General features: G+C 42.9%; 1 protein-coding gene across 3 annotated transcripts; it reads right to left on the minus strand.

Moving 5' to 3' along the window:
* Positions 1-1,011: 1,011 nt before the first annotated feature.
* Positions 1,012-3,747, minus strand: CFL2 (cofilin 2). 3 transcript variants are annotated; one of them, XM_039256995.1, is made up of 4 exons: positions 3,631-3,747; positions 2,274-2,581; positions 2,076-2,152; positions 1,012-1,990 (listed from the first exon to the last, which is right to left on the minus strand). In XM_039256995.1, the coding sequence occupies exons 1-4, from the start codon at positions 3,631-3,633 to the stop codon at positions 1,878-1,880; spliced, it is 501 nt and encodes a 166-aa protein (XP_039112926.1). In that variant the 5' UTR covers positions 3,634-3,747; the 3' UTR covers positions 1,012-1,877. The 3 variants fall into 3 exon arrangements, with proteins under 3 accessions (XP_039112926.1, XP_039112928.1, XP_039112927.1); XM_039256997.1 differs by lacking the exon at positions 3,631-3,747 and adding an exon at positions 3,510-3,585; XM_039256996.1 differs by lacking the exon at positions 3,631-3,747 and adding an exon at positions 2,693-2,846.
* Between the last annotated feature and the right edge of the window lie 9,494 nt (positions 3,748-13,241).

The following is a 13,241-nucleotide window of genomic DNA, read 5'->3' on the forward strand; positions in this document are numbered from 1 at the left end:
TTTAGCCTTACCAAAAGGCCATCAAAAGGTCCAGAATAACTCAAAGGGACAGCTGTTAGCCTGAAATAAGATGGCTCAGTGCAAAAGATCCTAAGCCATTCATATAATTTTAAATGGAAGCCTAAACATTTAAGTCCTATTTTTGTTTTCACCTTTAAAAATCTTCTGAAAATACGGGAAAATATAAATTGTACTTAAGTGACTTCCACATATTAAAAAAAAGAGAATTTCTGCTTCCTGTTTTCTGATAAGACCATTCTTCAGAGCTATGGGGTTAAGTTCTAAGCCATGATTGACTGCTTACTAGCATGCCTGTTTTGCATACCAGTAGAATCAAGTCCAGTTTTGCCATTTGTGGATAACTATGACAAGATACAAAAGCATGTGTTTGCCATAAATAGCTCTGGCTAACAGCAAACTGCTCACACTGAGCAGATCAAATTCTCTATAAGGAGAGCAGTTTGGACCACAGCCAAATCTCAACTACTAATACTTAAGATTGCTACATCATTTTTTTTTCAATTTGCAAACTATATTAAGAAATAATAGCTGAAATGAAAAGTTCCTAAACATGAGAAGTAGTATTAACTTTTGAAGGACATTTTATAAACTATTTTCATCATGACCAAATACGCAGTTAAGAGCTTCCTGCTTGTACTACTCAATTACTTAGAAATGTAAACGTGAATTAAAAACTACCCACCCTTTATCCAGAAAACAAATCTGGTATTGAAGAATATTTATGTCAAAGTGCAAAAAGTAACTTCTGGTCTTCATACTAACACATAAGGAAATAAATAAACTAATGTTTATAAAAGTATCCCTCTATAACAATATTTTCTATTAGTTGGCTTTAGGATTTTTTTAAACTCAACAAACCAGAAAATATCATGCATGAACGTTGTACAAAAAAATTCTTAAATGACCAGTGCAAAGATTAATAGCTATTCACTCTAAAAGTTGCTTCACATAACATTTTGCAAAATGTCCAAGGAAAACAAGGCAACGTTCTGTAATATGCCACCATTTTTATTGCAACGTGGCCATTTTTGTGAGGGTAGGGAGTTTGATCTCAAAACAATGTTCCATTTAAGGCTCTTTTATACAGAAATTGCCATCATGACTGATATTCAAAATATTTTTAGTGTTGCAAACTTACATGGTAAACATAAACTCCTACACGTCTTCAGTAGTGTACACTCAATGGAAGACAAAAAGGCATTAATAACAACTGTTTCTTTTAAGATATGCAGGTTAACAGGAATGAATACTGAGGTACTAGGATAAGTTGATGACACAGTTAACAAAACTTAATTGGCATTCCTTTTGGGGGAGAGATGGGTGGGTTAAACTCATTACAAAAAAAGTGCTTTCAATGCATAGTGTTATATCTGTGCTGCCATGTCACAAAATAGGCTTGCCAAGGCAGGTGAGGTGTATGAATGCTCGAGCCTCACAGAACTGCAATCAAGTGCGACTATAAATAATACTGAATAAAGTTTATCATCTGACCAGTGGATAATACTTTCAAGGCATTCGATCAGCTTACCCTTTGCAGTGTTCTAAGCTATTCACATTGACAATCACTTTCATTGTAGTGCTCGCTGCAAGGGAGGCATATAACCAGTTTTGGCTAAAATATGACGGGAAGGCATTCCTTGGGTTCTACATAAAAGTAACCATATTAAACAGTCTAATGGCAATCACTGATAGGCTGCTTACATGAATGGTATTTCCTTCATTCACTGTATTGGAAGGACCCAGTGGGAAGAGAAAAAACAAAAAAACCAAAAACAAAAACCACCTAATACTATTTCAATTGATTGAGCTGGAGAAATGGAAGCTCCTTAAGATCCAGATGGCACTTGACTGTCATTTTATAAGGGTTTTCCTTCAAGTGAAACTACTACGTTGCCTCCCAGTTTCTCTCCAAGTGTTGAACGGTCCTTTATATCATCCAAGCCATTTACCTGCCACTCATGTTTAATACCTAAAAACGAAAAACATGATTTAATTAAGTCTTCTTATAATTAAGAAAGAGTAATTTATTTGCACAAAATTTTTAATGTTTGTACCTGTAAATTTCTTTTTAATGGCATCTTTAGAGCTAGCATAAATCATCTTGCTTTTTAAAGGTGCACTCTCAGGAGCCCTACAGAAAAAAAAAAAAGATAATCGCTGAATCCTACTTAAAAGAATAACAAAGGCAAAACTGACTATGTTAATAACAATCCTTGCATTTTAAAAGTACTTTTTCTTTTGTTTTTACACACCAGAAAATAAATACTAGGTCTTCTTTCTTAGACTCTTTTGTTTCGTATGTGGCATCGTACAAAGCATATCGGCAATCATTCAGAGGTAGCAACTTCACAAAAGATGTGTAGGGGTCCTCTACAGTATCACCAATGTCACCCACCAAGATCTGCTTTGCTTCCTCTACAATTATTTGTCTTTTGTCATCGCTTAGACAGAAGAGAACTGCTTTCTTTCTTTTTTTGATCTCCTCTTGCGTAGAAGATTTTCTTACTTTCATATCATTAAAAACTTTGATGACTTCATCATTCACTGTAACTCCAGAAGCCTGAAATAAAAAAAGAACAGTAATTCAGAGAGAGTAGTTTGGTTTTAACCAAAATTACTGTTTGCCTAGAGAGGATTCACTTTAATCCGGACATCAAAAATTGCATCGTACCGTGGAAGTTGTCCAGTCCGATCTGCCACATTTTAAGTATCAGTACAGGAGACGCACCCGAAGGAGTCTAACTCACCCTGTCCCATTCATCCTCGTAAAAGAGGTTGAAGTAAAGGGAAGGTAGAGGGAAAGGGACAAATACAAGCTGTCCCATCCCTGAAATGTTTCCTATTTCACTGGGTGATGTCAGAGCTCCAGGAGCAGCAGCAAAAATACCTTCTGTATTGTGTCAACTCCGCAGGCCTTAAAAAAACACTTTTGGATTTCAGTTAAAGCTTCTACTATTTTTTTTTCTTTAAAGTCATCCCAGCCAGTGCCGTTTCCTCATAAGGAAAGAGAATCAAGTGTGAACGCCAATCCGCCCACGGCTACAACATAATTGCCTCACAGCTCAAACGCAGACGCTTCAAAACTAACGGAGCTAGTGTAAAAGCTTTTTACGGCGAGAAAGCATTTTTAAAAGCGTTTTCTCACCCCCCTTGAACTCCTCTTAGGGGTTTAATTACAGGCCACCGAGACCCTTAACCGAAAGTCTTCAGCAAGGGCTCTGAAGCACGTACCAATTTGAGAGACTAGTGCTCAGTAAAACAAGGAAGCCCCGCGCAAACACGCCGTGCGCGGGACGAGCCCCGCGCCGCCGGCCGCCGCTCCCAGTACCCCGACCTCTCCAGAAGGCGCCTGTCCGGCTTAGGCCCCGACCCCCCGACCCCCGCCCGAGTCCGAAAAGCCGCAGGGCCTGGCCTGAGAGAGGGCGGGTAGGCCGGCCGCCTGGCTGGAGAGAGAGCAGCGGGGCCGGACGCAGCGCAGGAGCCCCCACCTTTAAGGCCCAAATCAGGTTAAAATGGCGGCCTCACTCCCGGGGTCCTGCAAGGCCGCGCCACGGTTTTTGCTTGACGCGCCCCGGCTCCCGGTCCCCCGGGCCGGCGCGCCCACCTTACCATAGTGTCCGCGGCAGTGGCTGCGGCGGCGGCTCGGGCTCCGGCTCTGTGGCACTGGGAGGAGGAGAGGGAGGGGCGGGCGGGCAGCGGCGAGTGCGGGGCACGCCGGGAGCTGCAGCCGGAGAGGCGGAGGCGGCGGCGGTGGCTGGGGGGCTGCGGACGGCGGGCGGCGGGCGGCAGGCGGCGGGCGGGGCAGTCACGTGGACACGCCCCAGGCCGGCCCTTCCGCCTCCCGGCCCCGCCCGCGTCCTCGACCTGACCCCGGCGCGCGCGACCCGCGGGCCTGGCCCGCTGCGCTGCGGCGGCTGGGGCCCCGGGGCCAGGCGGAGCCGCCTCCGGCTCCGGACACCACCCGTCAGCTGGCCCGGGAAGGCTCGACTCCCCGAGGGGCCCTTCCACGCTGCCTCCCCGAGGGCGCTGCTCCCGGGATTGGGCGCTGGCGAGGGCAGCGGTGCTCCAAGGTGTCTTTCTTTTATTCACTGGGGTTTCCGCCGAAAGGGGTTAGTGTCCAGCGTTTTGAGGCATTTTGGAAAACACACTTGAGATGGTGTGAATTGTTTAGATTTCCTTCCTCTAATTAAATGAGAATGAACACTATGGGGGGGGCGGTTACCTCAGTTGACTGAATTACTCAGCAAAAACGAAATGATAAACAGAAGTGGAAAATCACTTTCCCCAAGTCTGTGGTTGACATAACAACAACAGGGGAGAAACTGGGTAGTAACAGCCCTTGGTAATATTCTCTTGTATATTAGACTTCATAGGGTATGGATGTACTCTCTGCTGGTCGTCTTTTCTTCATGAAGCCCCGGCTGTGACAACTGACATCGAATAAATGGACCCAAGAGTAGAGATTCCTCCTCCTTGGCAATCACAACCTCTTCTAGCAATGCCGCGTTACTGAGCCAAGGTTCTTCTCTAAACCTTTTTAATACTTAAATATGTGTCCTGTTTACCATAGAAAAAAGTGTCACTTTATACTTGAGGACAATTTTCATAAAGATTTCATCTTTGTGAGTTTATATGAAAATACCGTATTATCAGCGAGGCGATTTATGTGCTTATCTATAATGAAAGGAAGATTTAATAAAATGTTTAACTATTTTGGGTTGGTTTATGCTACCTTTTCTCCTAAACGTTGACTATTTCTTCCTAACTCTCTTCATTTGTAAAATTGGTAACTTAAATTTAAAGCCCTGATCAACAGTTAAACTTACTTTGTGAAAAAGACTGGCACTAAGAAAAGCATCTTGTTTTTGCCTAAAACTGTTGGGATCAAAATTACAGATACACCTTGATACAAACTAAACCAGAGGTTTAGTGCACAGGCAAGAACTTTGGGTTGGGAGTGGGAGACTTGGGGATTAATCTTGGCACTGGCCCTGTCTCTGTAGCTTTGAAGGGTGTTCCACCCCGAAGACTTCAGATATTTCATCTGTAAAACAAGCTCTCATTAAATGATCTTCAAAGTCCTTTTTTTTTTTTTAATGTCTTATTTATTTCTGAGAGAGAGAGAGACGGAGATACAGAATCTGAAGCAGGCTCTGAGCTGTCAGCACAGAGCCCAATGTGGGACTCAAACACACGAACCATGAGATCATGACCTGAGCTAAAGTCGGACACTTAACCGACTGAGCCACCCAGGCGACCCTTTAAAGTCCTTTTCAGCTTTAGGGCGCCTGGGTGGCTCAGTAGGTTAAGTGTCTGACTCTACCTCAGGTCATGATCTCATAGTTTGTGGGTTCGAGCCCTGTATCGGGCTCTGTGCTGCCCAGAGCCAGCTGGGGATTTTTTCTCTCCTTCATTCTCTGCCCATTCCTTGCTAGCTCTTACTCTCTCTCAAAATAAATAAACTTTAAAAAATTACCAAAAAAAGTCCTTTCCACCTTAAAATTCAGTTTCCTAGTATACCAGTGTTTCTCAGGAAATGGTGTGTATATATATCAGGATTAAGTAAATTTAGTGATGGGAAATCATAACAAGAGGGGATTATGCCCTAGTTTGTGTGATAAATCCTTTCGTCCAAAATTTAATATATTTTAAATGGAGCATTTTAGGCATTGCCCAGCAAACATAGCCTAGTTTTTATGTCCACAGCTTGGGTTTCTTTTCTTAATGGAAAGATTGACTTAGTTTAGAGACAAAATTGAGAAGAAATTTCCCAGTGTCTAAGCATGAACCCCAAGCAAGTGGGTAACAATACTTCATATTAGGCTGGTACTTTATAGTTTGTGAAACTGCTGGGGAAGAAAAACTTTCCTTTGCACTTCAAGGTCTTCTGACTGGTCTGAAATAAGATTAACAAGAGACAGATTAACAGAGGAAAGTCAAATTTCATTTTGTATATAAAGGGAATCCAAATAAACATGAGATTCCAGGAGCACCTGGGTGGCTCAGTTGGTTAAGCGTCTGATTCTTGGTTTCAGCCCAGGTCATGATCTTGACTGATGAAGCTTTGTGGTGATGGTGGGGTTTGTGGGGTTCAGAGCCAACAGCCAAGAAAGAATTCTTGATGTCTTTTGTGCAAAAAGGTGATTATAGGGGGGCACCTGAGTGGCTTAGTTGGTTAAGCATCTGACTTAGACTCTGGTCATGATCTCACCATTTATGGGTTCGAGCCTCACGTTGGGCTCTGTGCTGACAGCTCAGAGCCTGGAGCCTGCTCAGATTCTGTGTCTCCCTCTCTCTCTGGTCCTCTCTGGCCATGCTTTGTTTCTCTCTGTCTCTAAAAAATAAATAAACGTTAAAAAAAAAAAAAGGTGATTTTATTAAACAGGGGGAGAGGACCTATCGGCAGGAAGAGCTGCACTAGGGTTGTGACAGGTAACTGATTATATACCTTGGATTTGGGAGAGATAAAGTCAAAAGGGAAGTTTCCAAGAAATCACAGATTACTGGAGGCCTAGCTATTTATTGTCAAGGGAAGGTTGTTTTTCCCTTTAGCAAAGCATTAACATTAAGACAGTAGGGAGTTCCCGGAGAAGGCTTTACTCTGCCTGCCTCAAGTATTTGTCAACGGGCTGCAGGTTATAAGGAAATTCAATTTTACCTGCCGTTTTCTTCTTGCCTTTGTTCCCCATATCACCATGGAGGGGTGATGTTGGGGCTCCAAGAAAACTGAGTCTTCAGGTTTCTGGAGATTAGGCTATTGATAAGATTGCCTTAGTCTTGTAATTTACTAAGATATTTGTAAACTGATGGAGACTCTTGTCCTGCAGGACTCTGATCCCTATCAGTAAGCCATTTGTTTCTGTCCTTTCCTTTGTTCTTGGGCAGCCAGGAGTACCTGAGGAATGTCACACAGATCCCACCTGGGGGTGGGGGGGTGGGGGGGAGGTGCTAGGTAGGCTGGGGGCAAAGCACAAGCTAGCAAGGAAGGAAGGAAGGAAGGAAAGGCAGGTAAAATTAAATTTTCTTATAATCTGAAACCATGACAAATACTTGAGACAAATACGGAGTATAACATTTCTCCAGGCACCCCCTACTATCCTAATGTTAATGCCTTACTTGAGGCGGGGCGGGGCGGGGGGGGGGAACCTTAGCTTGACAATATCAAGGTCTCAGGTATTTTAGGAGTCCTCTTTCACATATCAAAGTCCCTCTGGAGGCCTCCCTTTTGACTTTACCTCCCCCAAGTTAATAGTACACAGTGAGCCGGTGCAGCTCTTCCTGCCAAAGGGTCCTGTCCCTGTGTTCTGATAGAATCACCTTTTTTGCACCAAAGACATCTTCAAGAATTCTTTCATGGTGGTCAGCTCTGGACCCCCGCCCCCCCCCCCACCATCACCCCCAAACCTCATCAATCTCGTGGTTCGTAGGATTGAGCCCTGCATGGGATCTGTGCTCACAGGGTGGAGCCTGCTTGGGATTCTCTCTCCTCTCACTCTCTGCCCCTCCCTGCTTGCATGTGTGCGCGTGTAGTGACGCACGCTCTCTCTCTCTTTCTCATTAAACATTAAAAACAAACAAACATGAGATTCCAAAGACAAATCAGGAAAAGTACATATGCTATTTTGTTTTGTTTTAAGTTAGCTCTATGTCCAATGTGAGGTTTGAACTCATAACCCTGAGATCCAGAGTTACATGCTCTGTAGACTGAGCTAGATAGGTGCCCCCAAATGAGGTATATATGTCATCCTGAACTAAGGAGGAGTAGGACTTCAAAGGGAAGGAAGACAATTCACAGGAAGAAAGGAAAGAGTAAATATTTGGTAAAAATATGATTGCTGGGCCATCCAGAAACAATGGGACATAGAGAGGACTTTGATCAAATAGGCCTTGCTAGTTTCCTCTCTATAGTTCATATTTTGATGTCATTATCTGTGGTGATAGTTCTCTTCCTGGAGTATGTCCTCTATCTAAATTCCTTTAGGCAATTAGCGGCAAAGCTCAGAGTTTTTTCCTGAGTCTTTTGGGCCTTGATTATTTTCAGCTCAAAATAATCTTCATGCCAAAGTGGCACATCTTGGGGCTATTCTTTCCGAATGCCTACAAAATCTTTCTCTTTCTTTCTCTCTCTTGAAGTTCCACAGAAATCATGGAGAATGGATCCCCAGTGCTCTAAACATTTGCTTTGTCTGGGTATCACAAACTCTTCTCCTTCCTGGACTCTTCCTTTCAGGGTCTCCCTCCCTCCTCAGCCTTGAAATTTGAAGACAAGAGATTCCACAAAAGCATACAACCCTGACAGAGATCAGGTCTGACATCTAGATTAGATGTCAGAATGTCTCCCATCAAAACTGGGATTCCAAAGATGTTAGTCACTCCCAGCTGTGACATCAAACCTTCTGCAAACTCCTTCCCCTGCCCCCCACAAGCTCCACCCCTTGGCAGAGTTAATAATTTCCATATACTAGGATGTTTTTCCTGAAGATATTTTCACCTTTGCACGTATCTTATTGCATTGTAATAGTTTGTTTATGTGTTCTGCCACCCTGCTAGACTATAAATTCCTTAAGGATCTGAATCCTCCTCAATCTTTGAATTTCTGGAAACTGGAATATAGTAGGTGCTCAATTATAATGAAGTAATACACTTAAGATGCTTTAGTGCTATAAAGTGAACAAAAAGGAAGCTCTTGAAGATCATTAGGTCTTTCTATGGGCCCTTGTTAGGGGCCAGTAACCTCAGGGCCTCAGGGCCAGTAACAACTCCTTCTCTTCATACCTCTTGTTTATGACCAGAACCTACCACCACTTGGTAAAGGGACAGCATTACCAAGCAATGCTGCATGAATTTTGGTCCCTGTGTAGTGGAGGGATCTGAGTGTCAGACATTGTATGTATTAAGTTCCTGTGACTGCTGTAATAACTTACCATGAATTTAATAGCTTAAAACAATATAAGTTTATTGTCTTACAGTTCTAGAGGTCAGAAGTCAGAAATGAGTCCTACAGGGCTAGAGTCAAGGTGATGGCAGCACTACTTGCTTTTGGAGGCTGTAAGAGGAAAATCTGCTTCCTTGCCTTATCTAGCCTTGAGAGGCTGCCTGCATTCCTTGGTTTATGGCCCCATATGGCTTCTGTCTTCACATCTCTCTCTCTCTCTCTCTTTTAAAGTTTATTTATTTTTGAGAGAAAGACAGAGTGCAAGCAGGGGAGGGGCAGAGAGAGGGAGACACAGAGTCTAAAGCAGGCTCCAGGCCCTGAGCTGTCAGCCCAGAGTTGGATGTGGGGCTCAAACTTGTGAACAGAGATCATGACCTGAGCCCAAGTCAGATACTTAACCAACTGAGACACCCAGGTCCCTAGTCTTCACATCTCTGATTCAATGAATTTGTCTCCTGCCTCCCTTTTTCATTTCTGAGGACCACTATGAATATCTAGGACCCACTGGATAATTTAGGATAATCCCCCAGCTCAAAGTCATTAACTTAATCACATCTGCAAAGTCCCTTTTGCTCTGTAAGGTAACATAGTCAACAAGTTCTGGGACTTCAGATGGGGACTTCTTTAGGGGATATTTAAAAAAAAAGAACAAGCCCCAAGTAGAGTCATTTGTCCCCCTACCTCTCATGATAGCAACCCAATAATTATTTACAATTTCAACCTATCCAGGAATGTGACCTTTGAAAAGTCGATCAGAAAATTTCTGATCAGCACAAGTGAGGCAGTCTGCATGATACAAACCCTGCTGTACCCCCCACCCCCATCAAAAGATGCCCTGTCCTCAAACAGACCTTTCTTTTGCTAATAACTCCGTTGCCCCACTTTCCTTCCTATACTTTATACAACTCCTCAGAACATCTCTCTACTTGCTAGAGGGATGCTGCCGATTCATGAATCATTTCATAAAGCCAGTTAGGTCGTCAGCCTTACTTGGTTGAATTTAATTTTTTAACAGGGGCCATTTTTCTGTCTCCCACACCACATCTGTTCTCTTTAGCAATTTCAAGCCCAAGCAAATAACTAACAGATGGGACAGAAGGACCCTAACCAATCCAGTACTAGAATGCCCATCTAAGCTGTAAATTTCCATTTGCTGGACTGCACGTGGATGGCAGCAGCCCACAGCTGTTTAGGAACTAAGTGAGAGTAACCTCATGGAGGATGGATCTGAATGGAATCTCAGCTCTGACTCATGGTAGTGCTGCAATTTTGGGCCATTTATTTAACTTGTCTATGGCTGTTTCCTCCTGTGTAAAATGGGGATTATGTTACCTCTCTGAATTATGGTGAGGATCAGGTGAGATTATATATGTAAAGCTCCTTCCAGTACAGGCATAGGAATCCTAAAGGCCATTGTTAGCACCGTGAAATGGAGGTGAGAGCATGATTTTACCAATGATGGGGTTCAGGGTAGGCCGCCCCAAATTGTGCCACTTTGGCATATTGATTATTTAAACTTTGTTTAAAGTTTATTTATTTTTGAGAGAGAGACAGAGTGAGAGCAGGGGAGGAGCGAAGAGAGGGGAGACACAGAATCTGAAGCAGGATCCAGTGTCTGAGCTGTCAGCACAGAGCCTGACTCGGGGCTCAAACTCATGAACAGTGAGGTCATGATCTGAGTCAAAGTCAGGTGCTTAACTGACTGAGCCACCCAGGTGCCCCAGCATATTGATTATGTTAAATTAAAGTTACTTAAGAACATCCAGTGCAAACAGCACACTCTGATCCTTCTCTGTGCCCCGAAAGCAGGAAATATATCTCCCATGTGAAAGGTACCCTTCCTGTACTATGAGGAGGAGAAGAGACATCCTTATCACCAGAGATAGGGAATTCAGGCCCAAGAAGGCTGTATAAACAGCCCTTGTTACTTCCTTACTATCTTCCAACCCAAGCTCAAATTTCTTTGTCTTGCTAATTCCTCACACATTTATTATTTCTTTGTCTAAAAGGGATAAAAGCTGCCTGCTTTGAGCTTCACATTTCTATGAGCTGTTGTATGTACGAAATTAAGTGGTTTTTTTTCCAGTTAATCTGTTTTTTTAATGTTTATTTATTTTTAAGAGAGAGAGAAAGAGAGAGAATGAGCTTGAGTGGGGGAGGTGCAGAGAGAGAGGGAGACACAGAATCTGAAGCAGCTCCAGGCTCTGAGCTGTCGGCACAGAGCCTGATGAGAGATGAGGGGCTTGAACCCACGAACTGGACCGTAAGATCATGATCTAAGCCAAAGTTGAACGCTTAACTGACTGGGCCACCCAGGCACCCCTCTTGTTAATCTGTTTTATGTCTATTTAATTATTAGGGCAGCCAAAGAATCTAGGAGGAGAAAAGGAAGTTTTCCTCCCCTACACCAACTCACAGGCAACAGTCATGAAACAATGCCAGGCTTCGTGGGTACTAATTTTTAAGACTCCACTTAAGTATGTTTATTCAAGATTCCTTAGAAAAGCGGAAAAGTGAACATACCCTTCTGCATATTCTCCCAAGAAACAAACTAGACGGAGTTGCTGTGGTGTGTAAACGTTTAGAATAATTTTTTAATTTCTATCGACGCCAGATCTATTGGATCTGGAAGATTATGCGGCCCCACTCACTGTCAAGACATGTCACGCTCGACTCCCACAGCCACTTCCCGACAAAGACAAATGTGAGCGTAAGGACCTTCACCACTTCAAAACGTACCTTTCTACCCACATGTCTTCTTTATTCTGACATATCCTTCCTAACCCACGCGTGAGCCAGAAGACTGGTTAAGGAGGCAAGTCATGTATTTTTCTAAATTCAAGTTGGAACTTTGAACAAGAAAATAAACATAGTGGGAGATGGTGTGTCAGAGTCTGATCTGTGTGACTCACTCTCTGATCCACCAAACTCACTTTGGGTCTTACACGTCTCATTTCTTGTTCTTTCTAACTTAGGAACATGACCTCACAGTAAAGGAACTTAGCGTTAGGCCGCGTGATGAGGCAATGAGGTAGAGACTAGCAGCAATGAAATGCGGGAAGTAGTGAAATATCGTTTGAAGCAGTTGCAAACTCTACATTTATAGATGCGACTTGCAATGTGTTAACCCACGGACTCGTTTATCACATCCATCTACCAGTGATTTATTATTAATTGAATCATGATAATAAGTAGCAGCTGGTTACCTAAATTATACAACCATACAAAAACATTTGAGGAAACTTGATAGTAATTTATTGAAGGCGGGAATTCTTTGTTTAGCATCCTTTACTACAAGAGTTGTAGATTTTTTAATCATAGAAAATCATATAGACAGGAAAAGCATTACATATGAAAACTATATGTTAACAGACATGGATAAGAATAGGCAAGAGATCAAAAGCTAAATCAAGAATGACAAAAGCTTATGCAGTCATTCATCTCTGTTTCATTTATTGAGCACATCTTCTAGAAGCTGAGAATGCAAAGATAAAAATAACATAATTCCTGCCTTGAAGAGTCAGTTCTGTGAGACAATAGCAAGGAAGTCAATGATTATGCAGCAATTGCATACATACCCCAGTGGCATGTGCCTTGCATGGACTGGGGGCACAAAGAGTGAGTCCATAGAGACAAGTGAGAGTTCACTAGGCAGATAGGGAAGGGCATTCAAAGCAGAGGGAACCTAATGTACAAAGTCACAGCAGTATGAGTAAAGCATAAGAAACCCCAGGTAGTTTGCGATCACTGGAGCCCCTACACTGGGCAAGGGATGAAGATGGAGGGGTAGGAAGTATCAGCTCGTATGAGCCTTGTATACAATCCTACAGTCAGAATTTTACTCTGCAGGTAGTGAGGGAGACGACAAAGATACTTCAAATATGTTTTTTTAATTTAATTATTTAAATGTTTATTCATTTTGAGAGAATGAGAGAGAGAGAGTGTGAGCAGGGGAGGGGCAGGGAGAGAAGGAGAGAGAGAATCCCAAGCAAGCTCTGTGCTGTCAGTGCAGAGCCCAACGTGGGGCTCAATCTCATAAAGTGTGAGATCATGACCTGAGCTGAAATCAAGAGTTGGACGCTTAACCGACTGAGCCACTCAGGCACCCCGGTACTTCATTCTTTTTTCATGGTCAAATACTATTTGGTTGCACACATACACCACATTTCCTTTTTCCATTCATTAATTGATGGGCCTTTCAGCTGTTTGCACTTTTTGGCTCTTGTGAATAATGCTGTCATAAACATTCATGTACAAATTTTTGCACGAACATATATTTTCATTT

This window comes from Hyaena hyaena, unplaced genomic scaffold (genome assembly GCF_003009895.1).
Source record: "Hyaena hyaena isolate Hyena2069 unplaced genomic scaffold, ASM300989v1 scaffold_599, whole genome shotgun sequence".
In the NCBI taxonomy this organism is placed as follows: domain Eukaryota; kingdom Metazoa; phylum Chordata; class Mammalia; order Carnivora; family Hyaenidae; genus Hyaena; species Hyaena hyaena.